Here is a 25677-nt window from a genome sequence, read left to right on the forward strand (position 1 = left end):
TTAGACATATTATGGTATAGTAATCAATGGCTGAATCAACTTTATTTACAACAGAAAATATTTTACCAATATTTTGCTTCTATAGGTAGTGTTTGCTTCTATTTTTTTTCTTCGGAATTTATTTCCATTGACCCATTTCTTTGTTACAGAACGCTTAAGAGAAGACCATATAAAATATGAAAGAAATGCAAAGTAAGAAGGAAGTAGACCCTCCTGAATATAGTTAAGAAGAGCTGTTTACGGACCTTCTGTTTAAATATGTATTACGCCAGTTTTAGCTCACATTTAGGTTGTTCTTGTAAAAAGAAAGTGACAAAAAACTTGGATTAATACCAGGTGAGTATAAAAAGAATACATCTGTTACTAGACAGCAGAATTACAGTTTCACCTTCTTCCTGTGAGTATCTTGAAAGGCAAATGGCAATTTGCAACATACTTCCTCCTTAAACAACTGGTGGTTTATTTAAAAATCAGGTTGTTAGTTACCAACACACGCATCGTAAGTAGATGTTTCATACTCTAACTAGACCAAGTTAACAGTACTATTTCTGATATGATTATATTTCTAATTTACATAGCCAAGGATTTTATTGATCAAGTTCACACGGCATTTAACCTATTTTTTTAAAGACGGACCTGTATTCTGGATATGCCACTACTACTTTGGGCTGGGGTTTGTCCTACTCTATTTCAAGTTTATTCTTTTTTCAGTTCTGCAACTAATCTTGCCAAGATGCATCATTTCTTTGTTCACCATCACTGATTTTCCATGATGCTATTTATTTTATTGCTGAGATACTTCAAGATCTCCAGAATACACAGTTCTATATGGGCATTGAGTGATATTTTTTATTGTCATTTGTAATGATAAGGAGACATATAAATCTTTTTTTTTTTTTTCCTGTATCACTGCTTTGACATATGACTGAACTCATAAATGTGACATTTCTAATGTCTTTGGAAGAGGAAATGCTGTGAACATTCCTCTGTCAGAATCTTATTATCTTAGTACAAGTTCTCAATTTGGGAGTAGCCTCATGTTCCTCCAGAAGAAATCAGGTCACTACTGAAAGGAGAAGGGTGAGTTGAAAATAAATTTGCACAAGATATGCCTTTGTTTTTGGAACCAAATTATCTGAGATAAATTGTGAGTAATCCAAAATTCTGAATGCTGTTGGTGATGGTAAAATAGTATAATCATGTTGGAAAAATAAATATTTTGTCAGAGACACCATACAGCCCATGAGGTGTCAAATGAGAGTCCAGCTACTCACTGTTTCCACCCCTGTTTCTGTCTAACTGACCAAACACACCAATGACAGTCAACTGCCTCAAAATATTATGGCATAACCCATAAATAAAGGCTTGGGAGCAAAGCCTCACAATAGAAATAGAAAAGAGTGAGTTAGAAATTCATGAGAACCAACTTTTCAAGTTAGACATATTTAAATAAAACCCAAACTTTTTGGTGGGTTGGGCAGATGGACTGTATTTAAAGGCTAAATATACTTTAAAACCCTCTTGATGTAATTACCTTTCATTCATTTTTGTTACTCTGTAAGGCAATGCTTTTATGATGTAATAGGTGTATGTTTACAGCACAAAAATGTTTTGTGTATGTGGCTTGACTAGTTCCCTGAGAAGAGGTAAAACTTCCATATATATGCTGGTTCCACTGAGGCCTTCGTATTTAATGGGCAAGCTCTTTCAATTGTTGACAAATGTTAAATTATCTGTTTCCAGTTCTAACCAGGAAGAACATAGATTGTAATAAGTAACATTAAAAGAGAAGTTACTGTGACTCTGCCAAGAGACTTACTGTGGAACTGATCTGAAGTGGCTTATTTTGTATTTTTCAAATCTAGGTTCTTGTTGCTCTCTCTCCATCTCAAGTGTTTTTTTGTGGTTTTTTTTTTTTTTTTTTTTTTTTTTTTTTTGGTCAGGTCAGTCTCTGTCAATAGATAAAACATCTACTGTTATTTAGTCTGTACAAGCAATACTTCGCATTTCTGAGAGAAGAAAACCAAAGAAGTTACACATCTCCTCATCCTATTTAAATCAATGTTGTAAATAACTGTGTAGTTTCAGTCATTATTGTAGCAAGCTGTGGAACTGCTTCAGATGTTCTTTGGTTAATGGTTGTTCTCCATGGGAGACTTTGAATTTAAAAGGTAAGAGTGCTTACTGATAAGAAAATTACTAGGGAAAATTGTTGATTGCATAAACAAAACTCTATTAAATCCTCACCACTTAGGTAGTGGAGCACTGTTGGATCCACAGGAAGTAGCTGGCTCTAATGTGAGGTGGGTAAAGTACACACAGGTGAAATGCAGTTCACAGACCTTACAACTTAAAGAAGCTTTAGGAAAAAAAAGAGTAAGTCAGGTGTTTTGTTCATCTAAAAGGCCCAACACACTACTGGATGTGGCAATTACATTACTGAGAGCACTCCTTATAATATTCTCTTCTCTGGGAGGAGGGATAGAGAGGAAGATGTTAAAAAATGTAGGTTAGCACGCAGTTAACTACCTAAGCGTCTCTCCACGTGTATTACAGATGGAGAAGCGGGGTGCAGGTGGATGAAATAGTTTAATGGCTCTGCCTGGGAGCGGTTAGTTCTCCTCAGGTGACTACAGCACACAGAATACCAGGAAGCCACCTATTTCAGTATGTTTGATTTTATTGACAAACCTTTTTTTTATAGCCAGCAGCTAGTAACAGCAGTTAAACAACCCTAAAGTGCCTGAAACAAAAGCAAATCGACGCTGAGCCGAGCGGTGCGGCAGGTGCTAGGAGCTTTACAAACTCCATTGCATGGCTTCACCTGTGCTCGTGCCGGGACGCGGGGTCACCCTGGCCTGTGACCTGGCCGTGCTTTTCTAAAACAAAAAGGAGCTCTGGCGTCGCTTCTGCCAACAGTCAGTGGATGGGGAACGGGAAAAACACCGGCCCCGCTTCTCTAGGGCGGCCGGGGGGCAGCCGCCGGGGATGCGCGCCCTGCCTGAGGAGACGCCCGCGGGCAGAGGAAAGGCGGGGGGGGGGGGGCTACGCCCTCCCAGCCCAGCACCCCCCATTCCCCCTCCGAGCCCGGTGTCCCCCCGGTCCCCGCTTACCCCGGGGCTCCGCCGTTTCCCCTCAGGGCGTCTCTCCCGCGGCTCCTCCCCCGCCGCCCCTGAGGCGCCGCCGGGGCGGGCCGTGGCCGGAGCTCCCCTCAGAGCCCCGCGGCGCGCAGGGCCCTGTGGCGCAGGTGCTCCTCGAGGCACTGGATGGCGGCATCGTCCACCTGGGGGTCGAACTTGTTGGCCAAGAGGTGGTGCTGCCGGAGCATCCAGGGCAGGTCCCCGGCCCCGTAGATGCAGACGGCGCGCTGGTAGCGGCCGGTGCAGGGCGGGTAGGGCGCTCCCTTGCTGGTGTCGCCCTCCAGGTACTGCCACTTGACCAGGCGGGGCAGGGCGTTCATGTCCGAGAGCTCGAACTTGTCGTTGTGGGGCAGGGCGCCCGGCACGCCGGGCACGCGGGTGAGGGTGGCCCAGACGTGCTCGTCGGGGCTGTAGGTGTCCTTGGCCCACTCGAGGAACCGCAGCGCCGCGGGGTCCTCGAAGATGTGCTGCACGAAGGCCCGCGTCACTGCCACGTACGCGCTGCCCGTGAACATGGGCGAGCTGAGCGGCGACGGCTGCTTCTCGGTGGCCGTCTGCGAGATGGCCTCCCCCACTTCGTGGTGGTACTTCCAGCGCAGCTGCTTGTAGGACGATGGCTTCTCGGACTCCATGCTGTTCTGCCCCTGCAGCAGCTGGAGGGCGCGGACCATCTCCGCGTTGGTTTTGATGGGGAAGTCGGTGCCGCAGGTGTTGAGGACGTAGCGCCATGGCACGGGGCTCTGTAGCAGGTCCTGCATGCAGTTGAGGTCAGCCTGCAGGCGTGACCAGGAGGCGTAGACCACCCTCTCCAGGCGGCTGGCCACAAAGACGTTGGGGAAGCAGGCGGCGATGGCCCTCACGGCCTCCTGGAAGGCAGCTGGGGACTTGCTGTCTACGTGGACACAGTAGACATTCTGTGGCGCGTAGATGGACCGCAGGAGCCGCTCGAACATCTCGATTTTGTTGTGGATGACTATGGAGTAGGCAATGGGGAACGCGGCCTCCTCCTCACTCAGCGGGAACTCCAGGAAGCGCCGGGTCTCCTTGAAGCTGCTGCAGTCCTTCGTCATGTTCAGGTATGCTTCGGGTGTGAGGGGTTCCCTTTTGTTTCTAAGCTCCAGGTTGCTGAGGAGCGCCTGCTGGATCGCCTGCTGGTCCCCGCTGACAACCCCCGAGCAGTTGATCCTTCGTCTGGAGGGCAGCTCCAGAGCCTGGCGGAGGTGGTCACGGCAGCGGGGGTTGGCATCACGGCAGGGCCGGGTGACACTGCGCAGTGCCAGGGCAATGACCAGCAGCAGGGAGCCAAGCAGCAGCGCGCCGCGTCGCCGTGCTGCTGGGAGGTTCCCCCTGCACAGCTGCATGCCCCCGCCGCTCCAACACGTGCGGCTCAGGGGGGCAACGCGCTGCACGGCCACAGCCACCAGCCCGTGCCTCGCCTTGCCTCGCCCAGGCTCACCTCCTGGACTTGCTGGAGGGTGCAGTTGTTCAGTCAGAGTTGTCTGTACAGAGTGACCTGACAGCCTGGGTGCAGGGTTCCTGGGAAGGGTGAAGTAGTGCTGGGTGTTCTCAGCATAACCACAGGTGAATAAAAGGAAGTCACCTCCCTCCTTGTTGCGTAGCTGTTTGGTTTTTATCAGTGCAGGAGGTTCTTGTCTATCTTTTATGTCTGTATATAAAAAGGAAATATTTTATCTTACCCCTGTCCAGTGTACAAAGCAAGGAAAATCCCCCTAGAATGCAATCCTGTGCAACACACTTAAAAAAAAAAAAAAAAAAAAAAAAAGACATTAGTAGATGAGTTTGGATCTATACTGCTTTTCCAGAATTTACATCATGCAAATTTACAGGTCAGGGGAATGAGAGCAACAGCATTGTAGTCTGGAAGCCCAGCTGCAGCATGCTTTCTGCTGATCTGGAGCATTCAGGGCTTTAGTGAAGGATTGCTGCAAAAGAAGTTGGGTAGCTTGGCAAAGTGGAAGTTCTGCTTCCACAGTGGGAGCAGAGGGTGAAGAAAGTGGTCGTGGTTTATGAAAAATTGTCCTCAAAGTGTCCACTTTAATGAGGGAGTAAGAGAATATTGGTGTATCTTTGTGTGTACTTCCATGTACCTCTTGGCTAAGTATGAACAATTTATCATTTAATACAGAATAGGAGATAACTATTAAAACACACATTGTGCTGTGGTGAACAAAATGTCCCCTAGGTATTGCGGTCATCCTGAACCACTTTGGGGTTTGAACCAGGTGTTGGTACCTTGCTTCTAAAGCAGCACTGGTTTCAATAGTTTAAATGAGTTGAAAGTTCCATTAAAAATAAATAAATAAATAAATAAATAAATAAGATGAAGCTGAAAAAGAATTGGACTATTTGTGTAAGACTACTTTGAAAAATAAGAAAATAGAATTTGACTTTCCTAGCTAAAAGGAGAAAGGCAGGTTTTCTAAAATACAAGTAAAGCTGAATCTTTGTTTAGGTCTGGATGTATCAAGAAACCAAACACAGAACGTGCATCAGGACTGAGAACCAGTAATGTAAGTGTAATTCTACATGGCTTTTATAAAACAGCAGATGTTACATCTCCAATTTCAACACTGAGATTATTGGTTGAATTACAGCTTTAACTGATTTGGGAAGTAATTTTAGATGTCTGCAGATGAGAAATTCCAGTGGGCATTATGAAAGAAACTGATGTGATGTGGTAGACTATATGCCATACATGTATGTCTGTTTTCTTGTGCTAAGTACCAAAGTTAATGTCCCTGGGAGAAAAGGTGTGGGAAATGTAAACAAGACACCCTATGGTCAAATTGCTTTCTCAGGGCACGGAAGAAGTCAGTCCCATGTGTATTTGTTCCTTGCTCCTGCAGTTTGTTTCCAAGTTATCTTCAGCTTGCAGTAGAGAGTGGCTTCACCTGGAGAAAGTATTCCCTGATAATAGTTGTTTCACTTGGTGTGGCTTCTGCCTATCCATGCAGCACTTCCCGTTCAGGTCATCTGTGCTAGGCTGTATCCTTGCAATGTTGTGTAGTCCTTGTCGTGCAAGTCCTTGTAGACTTGGGGTTTTCTTTATCTGAAGTGGTCACAGAATCATACAAAGGTTTGGGTTGGAAGCGACCTTAAAGATAATCTATTTCACCTCCCCTGCCATGGGAGGGGAAGGAGGAAGGATGACACATTAAATATGTCTTTCTATTGATTCTGAATTGTAATTGCAGTATGCAAACATCCTCTTTTGCACAGCCACTACTTGTGGACTAGGAAACAAGAGCATATTGCATACATTGTAAATAATCTCTTCTACTTTAAAGTTCCAGCTTATCTGTATGTGTTACACCATTTAGTGACATGGCGTGTGAGTGAAATCCTCAAACTTTTAGTCCCACAGGAAATGCTGAATAAGTGATGACTCCACATGAGAGTTCTTGGATGGGTTTTCATATTTAATTCCAGTTATGAGCATTTTTGTGTTTCATTTTGGTGAAAATTATGGTTTTGTGATTCAGAATGCAGTGGTGTCTCTTACAAAAGTGTTTTTCAGGAATTTGAAAATAAACTGTAACTCTTTAATCACATTTTTACATGAAGACAGCTGTACTTCTTTGTTAAAAGCCAACAATAGGTAAGTCTAACCTGAGACTTGAAAAATGTATTTTCAATATTCTCATCTATAATCTTAAGGCTAACGGTGTATTTGGTCTCTGAACAGTGTTAAAAGCCTAATAAATAAATCCCCAAACTGTATTCTTAAAGGTGCATGAAAAGTTAATTAAATAACACGAATTAAATAACATTACCATTGTGTTAAATCTTTGTGCAAAGCTGCTTTTTACCAGGAAACAAATGGTAGCCTACACAACATAATACTTTGTTAAGAAATTGTTTTCACCGTAAATAGGAATTAAAAACTATTAATATTTATTTGGTATTTTAAACCCATTAATATTTGTACTCTTTAACTGAAACTTCCAAAATGCTTCAGTCTAAACTGTGGGCTCAAAAAAAAAGGGGGGGGGGGGCTTTGGTTTTATTTAATGATTATGTATGTTTCCTTCCTTCTGAGTTGAAAAGTAACTTTTGAAAAGTGAGTTTAAAACAACTGTCCTATGATAAGGATACTATAATGCAATAGCATGGCAAGGATGCTATACTGTAGTACAAGCAACGTCTATTAGGTGACCTGCAGCCACATGGTTATTGACATAAAGAGAACAATAGCCTGTAGATATGGAAGAGGATGATTTAGCTGTATTAAATAATAAAATAACGCCATTACTTAATAAATAAATAGAGAAGGAAAAAATGGAGCTGACTCAGGACTTCGAGAAATTAGCCTGAAGTGATGATAACTACAACATATAATGAAAGAATTTTTATATATGTAGATATAGTGTCAGGTGCTTCACTTCTAAGAAGTACGTGGGAGTACCAAGTTCTGTTAACCTAGTAAACAGGTAATCTGAGTCCGAGCTTGTAAATGCTACAAAAAAGTCTTGCATGTTATACTCCATTACTTGTGTGGACTGAGTTTTGTTTTTAGCTTCGTGGTCACAAAAGGCACAACGGTACTTTTTTTTTTTTTTTTTTTAAGTTAGAATCTGTGCACTCTGTAACAGTGTTTTTGCAGTGTTTTTGAAGGACTCCACTTCTAAACTGTAATGCCCCTTTTAAACTACCAAGGCATTGTTGTCTTTATCTGTCAAGGCTGTCTGTGGAGGTGGGCCTTCATCCAAAGTGCCATTTCTTTGCAGGGCCACACTTTCTAGCCTGAAAGAAGTGGGCACCCAGCTGGTTTCCACATCAGTTTACATTGTGCTCTGTCCTACAGAGCAGCTTACTAAGTTGATGCCCAGTGAGACTGAGAAGAAGGCTTGCAGGCCTCTCTGGCTGGCTACTTCTTCCTTTTTTTCTTTTTCCCTCACCATTGTGGTAGTGGTGTCCTGCTCACTGATCCCGACCTTCTCTGACTCTGAGCTGTCTAGCTGAGACATTCAAAGCTACTTGCTAGATACTTGCAGAAAAGCAGTTATGAGTAATTACAGCGCTATCTTTTTCATGTTTTTTTTGGGGGGGAGGCGGGGATTTTGTCAGAATGTGTCTATTTAGCAGCTATGTACAACATCTAAGCTAGAAGAAACAAAAGGATTCCTCTCTCTTCTTCATATAACCTACAGAAATTAATCTGTAGTCAGAACCAGTATCGTCCACAAAATGGCCTGTCGCTGAGGCAGGCCTTTGGACCAGAAAATTGCTACCTCCTATGAAAAAAGTTTACAAATTCATACAGTGTTGACAACCTGGACAAAATTATTCACTTTTTTGTGTGTGTGTGTGGTCGATTCATTTCAGTGCTTCTGGTTGACTTACAGCTCTCTGAAAACTAATGGTGGGGCAGGCTACAGAACAAGTGTTTGACTGGAGGATGAAAAAGTCACTACGTTCCTCTTTGCATAATGTCTTTTCCTTGCATATGACCTTTAGTCAGCAGAAATACCTCATGGATATCTACAGAGGGATGGACTGTTAGAAGTTCTCCTGGAGCTCAGAGGGATGAATTAGTCATCGCAAGTGACAGTGTGCCAAAGGATACCAGGAAGTTAGTTAGCTTTGTGCCCTTGAGTAGGCTGCCAGCTGCACTCCCACTCCCCTTCCTCAAATGGTCAGAGGGAGAAAATAAGATGGAGAAGATTGTGGGTTGAGCTAAAGACCAGGAGCTCACTTACAAATCACAATTACAGGCAGAAAAGACTTGACTTGGGGAAAATTGGTTTACTTTATTGCCAGTTAAAATAGATTTGGATGAAGAGAAAAGACTAAAACTAAAACACCTTCCCCCCATCCCACCCACTTTTTCCCAGGCTCAGCTTGAATCCTTCATTCCCAAATCTGTCTCCCCAGGGACAGCTCAGGGAGCTGGGAAAACAAGGGTTGTGGTAAGTTCACATCAGCTCCCCTCTACCTCTTTTCCTCCTCGTGCTTGTTCCCTGCTCCAGTGCGGGCCCTTCCCAGGGGCTGCGGTCCTTTGTGAACTGCTGTAGCGTGGGTCTTCTCCACGGGCTTCAGTCCTTCGGGATAAGCCTGCTCCACAGTCAGCAGTTTCTGCTGCAAAGCCTGCTCCTGCTGGGCCTCTCTCCCTCCCCAGGCTGCAGCTTCCCCCAGAGGATACCCACAGGTTTGGCAAGTGGTCCTCCGTGAGCTGCAGGGAAATGCCTGCTCTGCTGCCTGAAGCAACTCTCCTCCCTCCTTCACTGGCCTTGGTGTTCACAGTGTTGTTTCTCACTCTTCCTCTCTGCCCCTATTCCTCGCTCACACGCTACTGAGCAGTTTGTGTGTGCGTGTGTTTGTCCCCCTTCTTTTTTCCTTTTTTTCTCCTCTTATTTTTTTTTTCCCTTTTCCTCTTCCCAGAGGTGCCACCAGTTTTGCTGCCTGGCTCAGCTTTTTCTGCCTGGCATGGGACAGCCCTGGGTATGTTATCTAGGCCCCATGGGACAGCCCTGGGTATGTTATCTAGGCCCCATCTGCCTCCTTTCCAAAACACTTCCACCTAAAACCAATACATTACCCTTTGTTTGTAAATTGATCCTCTTGTACTAATGGCTGGGAGGGAGCTAGGGAGAGGGCAAAGATCAGTGATAAAGGCATGACTTATATAAGGAAAAGGTTGTGAATATTTTTCTTGTTCTTGTCTTCCCCTTATTCCTCTTCCCACCCTCAGCTGACTATGTATTTGCAAAGAGAGGCTGATGACTCTTGTTATCTTGGTGTGTGATGGTATGTTTCACAGTTGTAAGATGACTTATGATATAGTTAACTTGTTGAAGACAAGTATGTGATTATCCATACTGACACATAACACACCACCTAAAACATAAAGATCAGCGTGCTGTTTCTCTCCAGAGTTGTATGGACTAATTATGTGACAAGTGTTTGCCTGCTTGAAGCCTGAAAAATGGTTCTGCAGACCCACCTGAAAATCCTTAAGGCTGGTTCTGATATTGCAGTATCTTTAGTTAGGTAATGAAGTGTCATTAAACAAAATTAGTGATATTCCCACTGACTGTTACTTGAGCAAAATTGTTCCTGAATGTACTCCATGCTTAATTTGCTGTTAAGTAATTGTGTTAGAATATAGTAGTTGTTCTATGGTGAAGTGCTGCATTCCACTTCCTTTGTGTGTTGGCATAAGGGAATTTGCTTATTTGTGTCATCTAGAAATGGACATTTTCTAAAAGGACTGTTTTTTTATTTAATCAGTGCTTCCTTTGAACAATGTTAGTAAGAAATCAATTTTCTATTTTATTGGCTATTCAGACCTTTTTTCTTTTTTTTACTCACTGCGCTGTTGTGATATTTTATCTACAAAATCATGGAATTGTTCTTGGACTATAGTTTCAAGGCTTAAAGTTTTAAAATTACTGACAGGCTTTTGAAAAACCAGATGATAACCCCCCCAGTGTGTGTCTTTGGAGAGCAAAAGTTTGGTGTTCTTTTTCTCTTGATTCTGGCACATCTTGCTTTTCTGTGAGTGAGTGAAAAAGTGAGCAAGGAAGTCCTTTGGTATAAAAGTAAATCTAGTAAAGCTTATGTAAATACGTAAGTATTATATGTGTATGCTTTACTATGTTGTAGACTTCAACATGACATTTGAATGGTCTTATGCAGGTTTTGCTTTTTGAAATTCAAACCTGTCATTACAAATCTTAGCTTGTGCTTTCTTTTTGTTTTTCTTGAATGAATTAAGTGGCTCAGTCCTTTATTCTCTAACGTGCCCCACCTGTATTTTTAGTAGCTACTAATACTGCATCCACAGTAGCATCATCTTTGGTTGTTTTGAAGATGAATTAATGATTAAGTCAATCTGAGGAAACTGGTAGATGTCAATTTTTAAGAGATTGAAATCCATTTTTAAGAAATTGACATCAATTTTAGATGTCAATTTTTAAGCTTTACTGCAGGTTTGTGACGCTTAGCATGAAAGCACATGCAATACTTCTGACTCAGTCACTACACGGATATAAGTCAGAGCATGAAAAAGCAACATAAACTAAGTAAAAATCAAAATGCAGACACCCTTATAAGATGTCTAACAGTTTCTGTTTTGTAACTCAGCACTGCAGATGTTTATCACTTTACGGTTACAGGTTCAATGCCCCACTGTTTTTGGACCTCTGCGGAAATCTTACTGGAGGTGAAGAATTTTTGCTTTCATCCAAGGAAAAATAGCTGAATTGTATGGAATAACAGTGAGTATGGCTTTGAAGTAAGATTAAGCAGGTAGTCATAACAACATATAATCAGCAGAATGTTTCCTGTTAGCTTAAGGTTTAATCAAAAACTGAACTGTCATGATAAGGTATAATCCTAAATCACACTGTGTATAATACAGCAAAATAGGGGGGAAAGTCACTACTCACCATATGCAGATTGCTGAAGAGACAGGAAAATAGTGGGAAGATGCTGGTAAAAGTTTTTAAAAATAAATCCTTTAAACAACTTTTAAAACCAGCACTATTTCTGACTGTGGTATCTAACACTGGAAGCTGGTCCTGTGAGGCAAAAAAAAGAACCTGTTTTTTTCCCGAACAAGGAAACACAAGGAAACACAAGGGAAACACAGTGATACTGGGGATAATAAATACATTATCTCATGCCTCATTGTTTTTAGAAAAGGATTGCTTCATACAGTGTAGGAAATATAAACAAAACAGCAAACAAAACTCTCTTAGATAGAAGATAAAGGCATTCAGAGACATAGGAATAAAGAATCAAAAAGAAGGAAAAACAATTCTGTAAGTTTCTCACAACGTATAAACCGTGATAACTAACCTATTGAAGAGACTCTTTCTTAATAAAGGATAAAGGAGTTCCTGAACAAGACATAAGTGTTACAGAGGGAGTTTGATAATCATAGAATAGTCATAGAAGTGTGTTAACTTGGTCCCTTGCTTTGTTGGCAACTAAATACTACTTTGAACTTCTTCTGTGATAAAACTGTGTGACGTCATAAACATCATGGTATCGATGTACAGAGTGAGGACAGTACATGGACTGTCCAAAGTTTTTGTTAATGCAATACATTTTCTTTATATCTCTGTGACTGCCCAGAAACACATCTGAATATGCTTAGTGCTACACAAGGAGTTTGTCCAGTTGTTGAATAGGGTCACGTGTCTTGGGCTTAGTGAGTTCAGCAAATTTTACTTGAATGTCTGATGAAATGATGCAGAGCAGATTTTCCATTCACACTCAGAAAATGCAGTATAAGCAAAGCTGCAAGAGAAATCAGCAAGGGAAAGGTGATAGCTGGAACTGGTGTGGGCTATTCACTTGCTACAGAGGTTACTGCAGTGTGCTGTACTTAGAGCTGTTCTGCAAAGAGGCACAAACATTTTGGAGGAGCTTGAGTGCCCCTGTCTCCTGCTACACAGGAACTATCAACCATAAAATTGATAGGCAGTGGGGGGAATGCAGTTGTAGGAGAGTGTTGTGCTACTTTTTCGTTATTTCAGGTGATCTATTTGCTTCCCATAAAGCTTTTTTGTACTCACCACTTTAAAAATTTCCTGTATATTCGGTGTACTTATTTCCTCTCTGTTCAGTGGTGATACTGTTAGAGACCAACACACAAAGCAGTACCAATAAATCTGAGCTAAGGCACATGAATCCAAGAACTCTTTTTTTAACTGAAGACAGGCGGTGGAGGGCAGAGGATGAATGGAGAAATTGGTTTGCATTTTACTTTGAACAGCAATAAATTCACTAGCTTAAGCCTGAACCTCTTAGTTCTGGCTTGCTCAGTCATTAGTTAGCTAAAAAACATGTGGTGTCCTGACTCTGCTTGTTGAAACAGTTCATGTATGTGAGTGAGAGTTTCAGTGCTTAGGCATTTCTGCTGGGTTTTGGATCACAGTAATATGTCTAGTGCGAGCAATGAATAGTATTTCCAGGTCATTTCACTCATCTATTTCCAACAATTGTGCTGTTGTCATGATTAGCAATGAATCGCTTTCTCTATGGGCTGCATCCTGGTCAGTAAGTCCTACTTTAGAGCCAAGATCTTTAAGGTTATGAAATAAAAATATTTATTCCAATAAATATCTGCAGCTCTAGTTATTAGGTAGCTTGCTGAAAAGTGAGATAAATACTGTAAGATTTTTTTTTTCAGTAAAAAAATTAATTCTTATGAGTTAACCGAACTAGCTCATTAACGTCTTTGTCACAAGTGAGATGAAGCTTTGCAGACTGTTTCAGAAAAGAGCTGCTAAAATAGATTTTAAAGCAGTACTCCCCACGCCCTGCTTTTTTCCCCAAAATGATTCCTGAGGAATGTATGTAAACAAACAAACAAACAAAAACAACAAAAAAAAACTTTAGGTTTGAAAGAAGCATTTTGCAGTATGTAAGCACATAAAAGATGAGAATGTTTGGGACTCTTTATGACTAATCATACAGCAATTCTTGGGCAATGTAGGCTGAGTTCATCCAAGGTGGTGAGTTTGAATTTTTTTTTCGGTGGTTAGTCCAAAACCAATAGAAAACCACCACCACCCTTTGCACAGGTATGTTTTAGCAAACAATAGACCATGGACTGAAACAACGTGTTCAGTAAGAGTACTAATGTTCCTTTATTTCAGGAAGGTTATGGTTCATGATCTAGGAAGTGCTTGAAAATAGTATAGCAGAAAGGGCTGCAGTGTTCTGCACTTAAAATGGAGAGATCCTAGCGCTGATGTGTAAATACTGACTGATGCTATGACTTGATGCCCTCTGCCATGCCACTGCAGAACAGAATAGCTAAAATATTGATATCCTTGTCCATGTGCAGCTGACACACAGTATTAGCCACTGGAAAAGCTAGTGGACAAGAGGGAAGGGAGAATGTGTGTCATCAGTACCCCTTTTTTCAAATATGCTTCAGGTCCAGAAGGATGTCCTGACCACAAGCCCCTTTCCCAGGAGATAAGCAGTAAATGCTTTCCATGACTAGATGTCACAGGCATGTATTAGAGATTCTGTTATTGAGAGAGACGCCCTCTGAAGGTAGGACTTCTGCACTAGGATTTTTGTAGCACTTAAAATCCAGTGACCTTTCAGTAAAAAGAGCAATGAATTCCCATGGGGGTGTGTGTGAGGACACAAGTCTAGCTGTCCCAGTCTCATGTCTGTGACGTTACCAGGTGTTTACAGGAGCATAATGCAAGTATTGTGGTTCTTCTGGGGCATGCTCTCCTAGTTTTCAATTCAGGGAGTTTCTGAGATGGGGATGGCATTCCTGTGTTTAATCTCACAATATGTACATTGCTTGAAACAATTTACTTAGCTCTAGAGGTGCCAAACCCACAGCAAGGCACTAAACCCATAACAAAACTAAACAGTGTCAGAAATCTATGGAGCTTTCTCAGTAAGGCTGAGCATGAGATTTTCCTAAGCAGAATTCCAATTTCCTTTCTTTCCTTCATACAGGGATCATTGTAAATTGCTTGCCCCAATGCTTAGGAATTACCTGAACGTCATCAGTGTTCTGTGTGCTACTGATTTTAAAACTGCAGATGTGCTCACAAGACTTAGGTGGAGTGACAAGTTACAAATGTATTTACAAAAAAACACCTGCAAAGTGTGTTTTTCCTATTTTACAACTTTCTTTAGCTTTTTTTTTTAGTGTAAGAAATAGTGGAAAATCTTAAAAAAAATAATAATAATAGTGCAAACCTTAAAAAGAAGTTTTCAGATGTTCCAAGAAAATATTCTTGAAGTGTAGCACACTTGTTTGCAATTCCTAGGTATTTCTGAGTAATTGCAGCATTATTTGCTTTTCCTTTCGACGTCAGGATCCACAGAAGGTTGGTGGTGTGGGTGGATTTCTCTGCAACCCTCAACACCAAGTGGATGGGCTGAAGGCTGGGACTAACTTCGACAAAGACCCCTTTGAAGTAAATGTTGCATTTCCTATTTTAGCTTTATCATCAGGTGTTCTGTCAGCCAGCTGAGTTAGGGAATCTGGCAGATCAGGTACATATTGCAGGATCTACTGCTAATACATTTCTGCTCCTAACTCATATTTCTAATTAAACCAAAGTTAATTTATAGCTCAGGGAACTGGCTACCTTCCTTGAACTAGACCTGTTCTTCAGCTGTAGGTGAAGAGTTCAACTGTAACTGAAATTCTTTTATTGTTTCTGGTAGATGATTCAAATAATGAGCGTGAGGCATTCTGCCAGTTGCTAATTCTGGACTTCAGTTAAATAATTTATTTTGTATACATATAAATATACTTAACATAAAGGTAATAGGCCTCTTCAGAGCAGTGTCAGATGTAATAGTCAATAATATTACACTCTGTCATGGTGAAAAAGCTGTGTGTGTCTGATTAGTTTATATAAATGTAGTCTAGGTATTCGCTATGTTCCTTTGTAACCTGTAAAGGTTTTCCAATAAGCTGCTGAATGGCGTGAGCACAAAAGTATTATGAGAGAGAACTTGCAACTATAATCAACAAATCCTGTTTTGTCTCTCAATAAATATTTTAACTTAGACACTGCCTCGCACGTACGAGTACTGTACAGCGTATTGTCTGTTACGTTTTGGCATGCCTGTGGATATCCTTGAATTTTCTCCTGCACCTAGGTACTACTTTTTCTCTATACGTGCACTCCCATCTCTCCAAAGCTCTATCCTACTGTGACTCAGGACTCTAGCTTGCTTTTAGTGTAGAGCAATTTCTGAGTTTAGGAGTTATGTCTACTGAAAACAAAATGAAAACAAAGTTTCAAGAGAAAAAAAGAAGAAAGGATCCCTAACTAAAATAATCACTAAGATCAGCACTGCTGGCTAGGGAGGAAGAACAGCTTTGTGTTCTTTTCAAAACTCTTATGAAATGCTGCAGGTTCTGGGTGGGTTATTTGCTTTGGGCAGCACCATTTTTGACACAAATGCAAATTTTGAAACAAATTACAAAATATATGACTTTTTTTTTTTTTTTTCAAATTTAAAAAATATTGTTGACTGTAAACATGTGGTTCAGGTAAAAGCAGGTATATTTTCTCTTCTACGGATTTGTGATTCATTCTCTGAAATGAGTGAGAAGACAAAGGTTTTTTTTGTTTGTTTGTTTTTTGTTTTTTGTCACTGTTCAGAATCATAAATTATTGCTGAACAAGTTATTTTTTTTTGTTTTAAAATATGTGAATGTAATGTTCTAGGGAAAGAGCCTGCTTGGCAGTGATACAATAACTTGGTGGTCTCCCTTTTCTAAAGAACACCATAGCTTTTAGCATAGCACTTAGCTGGACAAAATAAGCCCACTCACACCTTTGTTAGATGATGAAGGAAGTTCTTCGCTCAGAGGTGAGGCACTGGACCAGGTTGCCCAGAGAAGCTGTGGGTGCCCCATCCTTGGAGGAAGTGTTCAAGATCAGGTTGGGGGTGGTCCTGAGCAACCTGATGCAGAGAGCAGCATCAGACAAATAAAACTTCCCTTCAATTTTTTTTTTTTAATTTTTGTTAAATAGCAATCTTTTGGATTAAAATAAAACAGAAAAGGTTCTGAGGGTGGGGAGGGTGGGGGAGATAAGAGAAGCTTTTCAATTGCCGCCTCTGAAGTCTGTGTGGATAGCAGTTAAAATTCCATATTTATGACCAGCAAAACACAAGTGTGCAGGAACACTGGGCTAAAGTCTGAAATCTGGCAGTTAGTGTCAGTATTGCATGTGTTTGCTGTTGTTACGCTGAATGCCTTTCAGATTATCTATTTTTTTAAAGCTGTATTCTCTGACCATGCTCTGCTCTAATTAGAGTGACATAAATTTTGATCATGCCAACTTCTGATTAGGTATCCTCCAAATCTCACAGACTGCTATTTTGGAAGCTAGATTTTGAGGCAAAATGAAGGACTTCTTGTCAAAATAGAGACAAGATGCAACTTGGGTGCGATTTGTATGTAATATTCCATTATTCTTCCAGTGCTATTCCCCTCTATAACAATAAACAGATGAGGGAAGCAAAAAGACAAGAGACTATTTCAGCCTTCGGGAAAGACAGGGATGGTCAGAGAGCTAACCTGAGACTTTGGGAGTAAGATTAATTTTCAAGTTTAGCCGTGGCAAAAGGCAATGCCATTTGATTTCTTGATACTTCATTGTTACAGTCCTTTTGTGGAATTGATTTTGTCTCCCAGGGGTTTTATGAAGTTAAATATTTTCCCTGTGTAACCTCTGTTACAATATGAGCTGTTGTGTGAGCATCTCAGCCTCAGTTATGAAGACAATCTTCATCACCTAGATCAGCACTTTGGCTCACTCATGGCACCTGGAGGGATCAGGTCCGTACATGTAAGAGATCTGCTGAAAAATATGCAGTAATGTCTTCACTGAGGGGGACCTATGAACTAAGATGTGCAGGCATCCAAATTCTCTGGCTCCCTCAGAACCCCTTGTGGTCACTACTGTGACCCCACTCTTCTTTCTTTTCAACCTTCTGCCATGCACAAGCCTCCACAGAAATCCCCTCTCTTATCTGGAGTCTCCTTTGCTTTTATGACAGCTGCTTGGCAGTCAACAGATTTATCTTACATGAAACGAAGTTGACAACTATTTTTCTGATAACCTCTGCAGGCGCTGTGCAGATGGGAGGGTGCGGGAGAAGCACGTGGGCCAGTGTGTGATCTCCATTTGATCCAGAGGCTGCATGTCATTGTGGTTTGACCTGGAGTGGGGGATCATGAAATGCTTTCTGGTACAGCTTGTGCTAGGTTGCAAGATTGAATCACAGCTGCTGCTCAGAATGGCCACAAGTGTCATCCTGCATATGGTGTGGCGTTTGGGGGTAAAGATCTGCTGGCCAGAGGCTGGTTTTGAAAGCAACAGTCTGGCACCAAAAGGGAACTGCAACTGTGCCTTCAGTAAGGCTATATTACCCTATTACCCTATATTACCCTATTCAGTAGATCTTGCTGAAATGGCTTCACCTCCATCTTGTAGGAAATGAAGTGTACTGTGTGAGGAAAGTGCCCTAGCAGTACTTTGGGATGAAGATAGTCAAGGAGGTATCTCATAAACTGTAGTATGTTCTTTAGCTTGCTGAAAGTCAACAACATAGGTAACAACTGCATTTATGTGATCTTAAGTCTAGGCTTGGTCTGGCAAAATCTGCATCTTAGCAAACCCTCCAGTGTAAACATGGTTTTGCCAGTATAAAAGCTGTGTGATTAAATCAGCCCTGCTTATGGGACTTAAGGAGGTGGCATAATAGTTCTTTTCAGGATAAACTGCTTCTCGGTACAGAGGTTGGCCAGCAGCTATTTGATTTAGTGATACGGGCCATTCTTTATACAATAGTGGTGACACAGGTCACTTGTTATGCTAGAAAAAGGCCTTGTAGTATAGATGTGCCCTCAATATTTATTTGCATTGTTTTCTGATCATCCTTAAATGAAAAGGAGATTATTTCCTACTTTCAATGGCATAGTGTGAATGAAAAGAGGCTGCAGCTACTTCTCAACTTTGTACAGTGAATAATGTAGTATCTGTATAGCTGCATCACTCCATTGTATAAATAATTTATGTTGTATATGAAAATGGAATTGGCTCTAACTGAATGATTCCATGCAAGGTCTTGATAAATATGATCTTCCAATTTGCTACGAAATTAACCAGATGAACAGCTAGTCCAAACCAATTCCCGAGGAGTCACCCCAGATTTGGTTTATGATGGGATAACAACTAGATTTGTTGACACTGTTTCCAGTAAATGTTCTTTTGGTCAGGCTGTATTGAAACCAAGACTGTTGATGGTAGTATCATTCTGGTGTTAGCTCGGAATGCAGATATAGTTCAACCTCAGGTCCCTGAGGTACATTTTTTCTCCGAGAATAATCAAGCTGCTTGATTACTGTTGGTCTTTCGTTCTATAGCATAGCAGCTGTGTTTGTTTGTGCTGTTGACACTTTTATTAGACACTTCTGCTTAGTGCAGTGCTGGGGAAAGGGCACACTTGTGATCCCTTTTGGGCAGCTTAATTCCTGGTAAATCCTGTGTTACCTTTCTGAGGTGGCCAGTTCTGTATTCCTCTGACAGTCTGGCAGAGTTCTAGGCTTAACTGAGTTACAGAAGCAGAGTAAATGTGTTCAGAGTAGTAAAAGGCTTAGCAGGTAAATGCACCTTGTATATCCAGAGAATGTTCTTTTCTGTGGTGGAGGTCACAGGCCTGAATCTCTTGCATCCCACGTGAGCCCCCTGATGATACTTCGAGACATTTTTTAGCTTGGTTTAGGGGAGGCCCTGTTATCTCCTGGAGGAATTTGATTCCATAATGCATGCAGAGTGGGAACGGTCTTCTCAGTTGTCTTGGTTTTCAGGTCCTAGGTCAATGCAATAGTCACAGTCTCCTTTCTTTTGAAACCTGTTTTCTAACCTATTGTTCTTCCTCCCAGTTGAATGTGCTCTAGGGATTTCCTTATAGTTCCTGTAGCAGTTCCTGGTCTGTTTCATAGAAGTGTGTTACTCAACATTTTTTTGTAATGTTCATGTGGAGGGTAGCTATGGCTGGGTGGAGGCTTCTCCTCTGTGAAATGAAGGTGTGTGCTTTCTGTGTGTTATCTCAAATACCTGATTAATTAAATAGTCTGTTTGACGTCTACTAGCTGATAGAAAATTTACCTTGTCTACACAACTTATTTTCAATATTACCTATCAAACACTTTCCTTTTTCATATAGGCTTAAATCCACATTACTCATAACTTTGGTTATGATCTGTTTACTGATGATCATTTAAAAAAAAAAAAAAAAAAGAAGTGTTTTGCATTAGGATACACTTCAGGCTTCTGGTTCTGTTGGTGGTGAGCAAAATAAGCTCAGAACTTCCTCGGCTGTTCATTTAGCCCTGCGGAAGATTTGTTCTTTTATTTATCAGTTTTCTTAGTTTGCAATAAGTGGTTCCTGGAACTCTTGATAAATATTAAAACAAAATGACAAAAATAAAAATCCAGTTGTGTTTGACCACCAGGATAGGCACAACTAATGAATAGGAATTGTAGCTGCATTGCAGTTGTGGTTTAACCCAGCAGACAGCTAAGCACCACACAGCCATTGGTTTGCTCCCTGCCCAACAGCAGGACAGGAGAGAGAAGAGGGGGATCAACAAGTAAAACTTGTGGGCTGAGATAAAGACAGTTTAATTGGAAAGAAAGGAAAGAGAAAAGAAGGAAAAAAAAATGCACAAAGCAGGTGATGCACAATGTGATTGCCCACCACCTGCTGCCTGATGCCCAGCCTGTCCCTGAGCAGTGCCAGCTCCCCACGTTGTGTTGCAGAGCAGGACACCGCGTGCCGTGGGCCATCCCTTTGGGTCTGTCCTGGGTCTGTCCCTCCCAGCTGCTGGGGCACCCCCAGGCCCCTCGCTGGCAGGGCAGCACCAGGAGCAGGAAAGGTCTTGGCTCTGTGCAAGGCTGCTCAGCTGACGTGCTATCAGCATTGTTCTTATCCTGAATCCAAAACACAGCACCACACCAGCCACTAGGAAGGAAATTAACTCTATCTCAGCCAAAAACAGGACTGTAATACATCTGTCCCACCAGGCTTTCATCAAAATACTTCCGAGGGACGAAATAAGAGGCCATAACAGAAGAGGTGGGCACACAGTAGAAGCATCTCGTGAGTCTGATCTCTTGCAGTAGCAGGTAAAAGACAGGAAGTTGTCATAGTTCTTTCTAAAACTAAGCAAAATGAATCTTTTTAAGGTACTAGAGACCAGGGAAAGTGAAAGCTGTTGTTTGCCTCTCAGTGCAATATACAATACACTAAAATACTTCACAGTTCTGGAATATGACATAACTTTTAAATGTACTTATCTTTCTAGCATCCATATAAGGCTGTAAGTACTAACAACTATAATTTTGCTTCCAGACGAGAAATGAGGTGCAGTGACGTTAAGAGACTTGCATTTGGGTTGCTGAGTTGGTCTGCCTAGCAAAAGAGGGAGCTGAATTTAGGCTTCAGAAGTCCACAGGGTGTTTTGGACACCCTGATCTGCAGTGGCCAGTCAGTTCCTTCTGTAGCTCTCAGTCATACAGAGCTGTAGCGAGTCAGAGTAATTTCATTGTTCCCTCCTGTGTAAAACAAATTAAGATGTTGAAGAGAATGGCAACTTTGACAATGATATTTTGACGAATCCTAATTACAGGAGATAAGCTTGCTTTCCAGGTTTGTGTTGTCCTGATGTCTCTGAGTGCGTGTTATTGGAGGCAGGGAAGGGGGAGACTCAAGGGGAAGGAAGGGGCTCAGAGAGGTGATGTAGGTTTGCAAATTGCTGAAGTTTTTCACCATCTAGTGGTGGCTTTAAAAAAAACACAGCCCAATCCTATAACAATATATTGGCAAATAATCTATTTAACTTTCTCTTTTGAACAAGTAGCTGTCTTAAGGAGAATGTAAAAGCCTTATTTTGCCCTGAAGGAAGACTAATGTTATGTTCCTGCTTTGTATGCATTTACACCTCTTTTGCAGGAAGCATAGCTCTTAGTTATATCTTCTCACACAGTGTGCTCATAGTTGCAGAGGACTTAGCTTTTCAGGGAAAAAAAATATAATTTTGTGCATGAAATAATGTTCCTTCATAGGTCAAAAGGTGAAGCATTCTCTTTAGAATGGCTTTTAGTATGGCCTTTAAGAGAAGCTGGATTAACATTCTGAAGTGTAAGAATATTTGCTGGACAAAAAGAGCAGTGAAGTAATGTTGCATATTTCTTCTGTGTAAAATTGCTGATGTGTCTCCATCTGCTCAGGTGGCATTCTAGTGGACAGTCAGTTATGAGGAGTAAATACGCTGTCTGGCTCCTGCCACTCAAGGAATCAGCTTAGAAATAATGAGTTACTAATTTATTAAACCAAACACAAAAACGATCCGCCCTGATTTTTTTTTTCTTTTCTTTTTTTCTTTTTCTTTTTTTCTTTTTTTTTCTTTTTCAGCCTGTAGGGTGTGCTTGTTTCCCACTTTCAAATTTCAGATTCAAGGGGGTGGAAATCTTTTAATATTAATACTAAGACTCTTAGACATGATGCCAGCAGTATAGACTTTAAGAAAAGGACTAAAAATAGTAAGATTCATGTTAAGTTTGTGAAAGCAGGAAATGTTGCCCCTGAGAGGGGTGGGGAGGAATCTCAATTTGTATGCATTCATTAACTTGGCTTCTGTAGTTAGACTTCTTCTTTTATGGTGCTGCTTCTTTCACTGCTGACAGAATTATAAAAACAATTCACAAACCAACTGCTAGCTGAATGCTAAGAGGTGATTTATCATCATAACAATAATTTGCTATTTACAATTTATTACTGCAGTACTAATATGTAATTCAGATTATTAATACTTTCCTGGATTACTTTGTTTCTGCAGGTAGCTTGAAACTTTTTACATGCTTATTTTTTTGGTAAAATGCTACAGGTGCTAATCCCTTAGTGGTGACGATATGAAGGATGTTGGAAAGCCACCTGCATGCTAGGCACTGTGATGTTACCGGAATTAGTGATTGTGCTGCTTTGTTGCAATTCCTACGGTTTGAAAAGGTGGTAAGAGGATTTCTGTGTGGAGAATATCGGGTTTGTATCTTGCAAGCAGGTTCTACTTACATGCAGCAAAGTGTACATCTACTTGTTTTATAGAATTATAAAACCTTTATGATCACTGCCAGGTGTTAGGCAAATGAAATGCCTTTACAGCTCACTTTGAGGGTAGCAGGACATGGGCATTCTCAAAAATCCACAAAATAACATGAAAGAAAATTTGGAAATAAATTTGGCCACCAACTTGGAGACGTGAGCATTTCTTCCAGCTGAGGGATGTCAGCTGTGTAAGGCTGAGAAAGGGAGCCAAGTCATTTTTACTTGAGAGGGAAACGTTTTGTTACAATGCTTTCTCAGGTTAACAGCATACGTGAATCAGTTGCACCTTATAAAGGAGATACCCTTGAAAAGGGGAAATGGCTGCTTCAAAGGTTATGCTACTTTGTATTGCAACAAGAAAGGTGGATCTACTTCGCCATTAGTGACAGATGTTCGGTAACCACAAAGAAATTTTTCAGGCTGTAATGCATGGAAACTTCTGCTCCACATAAAAAACAAAAAAACAAAACAAAACCAACCAACCAACCAACCAAACAAACAAACAAAAAAAAACAGGCTAGTCATAATATAGTCATAATAGCAATGTGTATATATCTATATCTACATCAAAATTTAAGTTTTTGAAGACTTTTTTTTTTTTTTTTTTGTGTGGTGTCTTTAGTGAGAGAAGTAAGATTCCTTAAAGTATACATTTATTGTTAAAGAAGAAGGCATACTTACCTCAGTCCAATGTAATGCGTGACCTTTCATGTTTGTATTTCACTGTATTATGGGAGGAAGATGGTTCACATTGATACTTCTATGTTTGTGTTTTTATGATTAAGTTCATTAACTTGTCACAGTTTTTCTTTTATGCCCTCATTTTGTTCAAATATTTCAAGGAATTGAAGGCTTTTCCTGCAGGTGTGTTCTTGTGTTAATACGCTGAGAAATTTGGAAGTAATAATCACAGTCCTTCCTTCACATTAGAACTAGTCTCATGGAAATCCTCTTTTAAGTGTTGCTAAATTGACTGGTTACAGCTTTTATTTTCCTACATGCACAAGAGTGAGAAACAAGCAAGATCAAAATGGAATCTAACCAATCACTTCTGTAAACCCTAAAGCAGCTCAGAAGTGTAATAGCATAATTATTTTCATAGTTCTTGAATTATGATTATTTCACCAGCTGATGGAATATTATCTACGGTTATATATTTGTTCCCTCTTTGTATGAATTTAGAATTTGAAATGTTACTGGCCTGAGTGCTTAAGCAGATGAAAAATCTGTTGCTATTTGGAAAATTTCTAGCTGTTAGACTTTAAAATAATTCCTGGTACCAGGACAATGCCTCTCTCTTCACAGAACCACAGAATTGTCTAGGTTGGAAGAGACCTCCAAGATCGCCTAGTCCAACCTCCGACCTAACACTAACCAGTCCTCCACTAAACCATATCCCTAAGCTCTACATCTAAACATCTTTTAAAGACCTCCAGGGATGGTGACTTAACCACTTCCCTTAGTATGATCTCCATTTTAGTGAAGTTCAGCTCCTAAGACAAGTAATAATATGCATTGTAAACATCTTTGAAGACCTATTTAAACTTATTTGGATGAATTAAAATACTCCTACATCCTACATAACTTTAAAAATTATTATTACTCCATACTAGCTTTTTAAAATAACATTGACTAAAAACATTAGCTGGCTAGTGGTATTCATGCTCCTGAAATAGGATGACAAGCTATTTTCTGTAGGGTCCCAGCTACCTAAATGATTTGGTGAAGTAACACAAATTGTGTATTCACTTTCACAGGGATTTCAAGGGAAAGGAACAAAGAAGTTAAGAGTGCAAATACTACTAAAATTCAGCAAGAATTGGGTAGCAGGATTCAGTTTCTGTTTAGTTCTCAGGAATTGAACCAACCCTAACAGTAAAATTATGTTACTGAATGGAGGAATGAAGCAAAATAAGATTTAATGTAGGTGTGGGTTTGCTTCAAGAAATGCCCAATAATAAATCTAGTTTTCTTGTCCTTTATTGCTGCCATTTCAGAGTGAAATGTGTGTTTCTGCTAATGATGGCAACCCCATAGCAACATCATCTGCTTGTGGTGATGTTTCCTCACAGGTGAAACTTGTGGTGGTTAAATATAACTTGACAGTTACCTGATATTTTCAGCATTTAAGTGTTTTTTTTGGTTCCAGTGTAGTAAGAAACGAGACTGGAATTAATTTCAGCATCAGAAGCTAGTTATATTGTACACAAGCTTTTGCAAAACAAAAACCAATTTTCTGTGAAGAAATGCTGCTCTTATCTCTGTTCTGGTGACCTGGTTGCTGTAGGTGGCTGTATGATTACAGATCACTGAGTTAAGGACTTGCAGGAGGAAGTATACTATATTCATAAATGTCAGAGTGTCTACAGCAACTAGCTTTGCTTTGCTTTTGAAGAACACATGCCATACGCTAGTGTATCATATGCTCAGTTTTCCCTTCTCACATTTATTTGGATGAATGAGAAGAGAACTGGGTTCATGTTACAACTCTAGACTTGCATGGTTGTAGGTGTAAGTCCCCAAATGGCAATGAAATATCAACAAGCATGAGAGTAAATTTTAGGTCCCACCATCTCTCAAAACTGTAACTCTGCATAGTAATTGATTTAGCACTGTTAGTCCTGAAAGAATTACCAGAATTTCTAGGATTTTATTTATTTGTTTATTTAAAGACTAGCTGTGTGGGAAGCCTGTCTGCACGCTGGAGTTCATATGTCTATGTTCAAGTACCCCAAACCAGCGTGAGTCAGATGCAAATGTTTATGAAAATGTCTTTTCTCTGTCCAGGTTGAGTTCCATTCTGCTAAAACACGTGACAAGATAAATGGGTCTGACCTTTAAATAACTTGATTTAAATACATTAATGAGAAAACACACTGGTATGGTTATC

General features: G+C 40.7%; 2 protein-coding genes across 3 annotated transcripts in view; one reads left to right on the plus strand and one right to left on the minus strand.

The window, feature by feature from the left end:
* Positions 1-2662: 2662 nt before the first annotated feature.
* On the minus strand, positions 2663-4737 carry GCNT3 (glucosaminyl (N-acetyl) transferase 3, mucin type). Its single transcript, XM_068696347.1, has one exon. The coding sequence runs from the start codon at positions 4499-4501 to the stop codon at positions 3212-3214; it is 1290 nt and encodes a 429-aa protein (XP_068552448.1). The 5' UTR covers positions 4502-4737; the 3' UTR covers positions 2663-3211.
* OTUD7A (OTU deubiquitinase 7A) overlaps positions 4080-25677 on the plus strand; it is a 159795-nt gene continuing 138197 nt past the window's right edge. Inside the window, exons 1-2 of one of the 2 annotated variants that reach the window (XM_068696339.1) lie at positions 4080-4216; positions 5614-5671. The gene's annotated coding sequence lies outside the window, so the exon portion shown is untranslated. Of the gene's footprint in view, positions 4217-5613; positions 5672-11283; positions 11381-25677 lie in introns of those variants that run through there. The other variant, XM_068696340.1, reaches the window with a different exon arrangement.

Source organism: Anas acuta, chromosome 12, assembly GCF_963932015.1.
Source record: "Anas acuta chromosome 12, bAnaAcu1.1, whole genome shotgun sequence".
Classification (NCBI taxonomy): Eukaryota; Metazoa; Chordata; class Aves; order Anseriformes; family Anatidae; genus Anas; species Anas acuta.

What these genes read in the sequence shown, in the direction of transcription:
- GCNT3 (XM_068696347.1), bottom strand. Translation starts at nt 4,501, where the DNA reads ATGCAGCTGTGCAGGGGGAACCTCCCAGCAGCACGGCGACGCGGCGCG.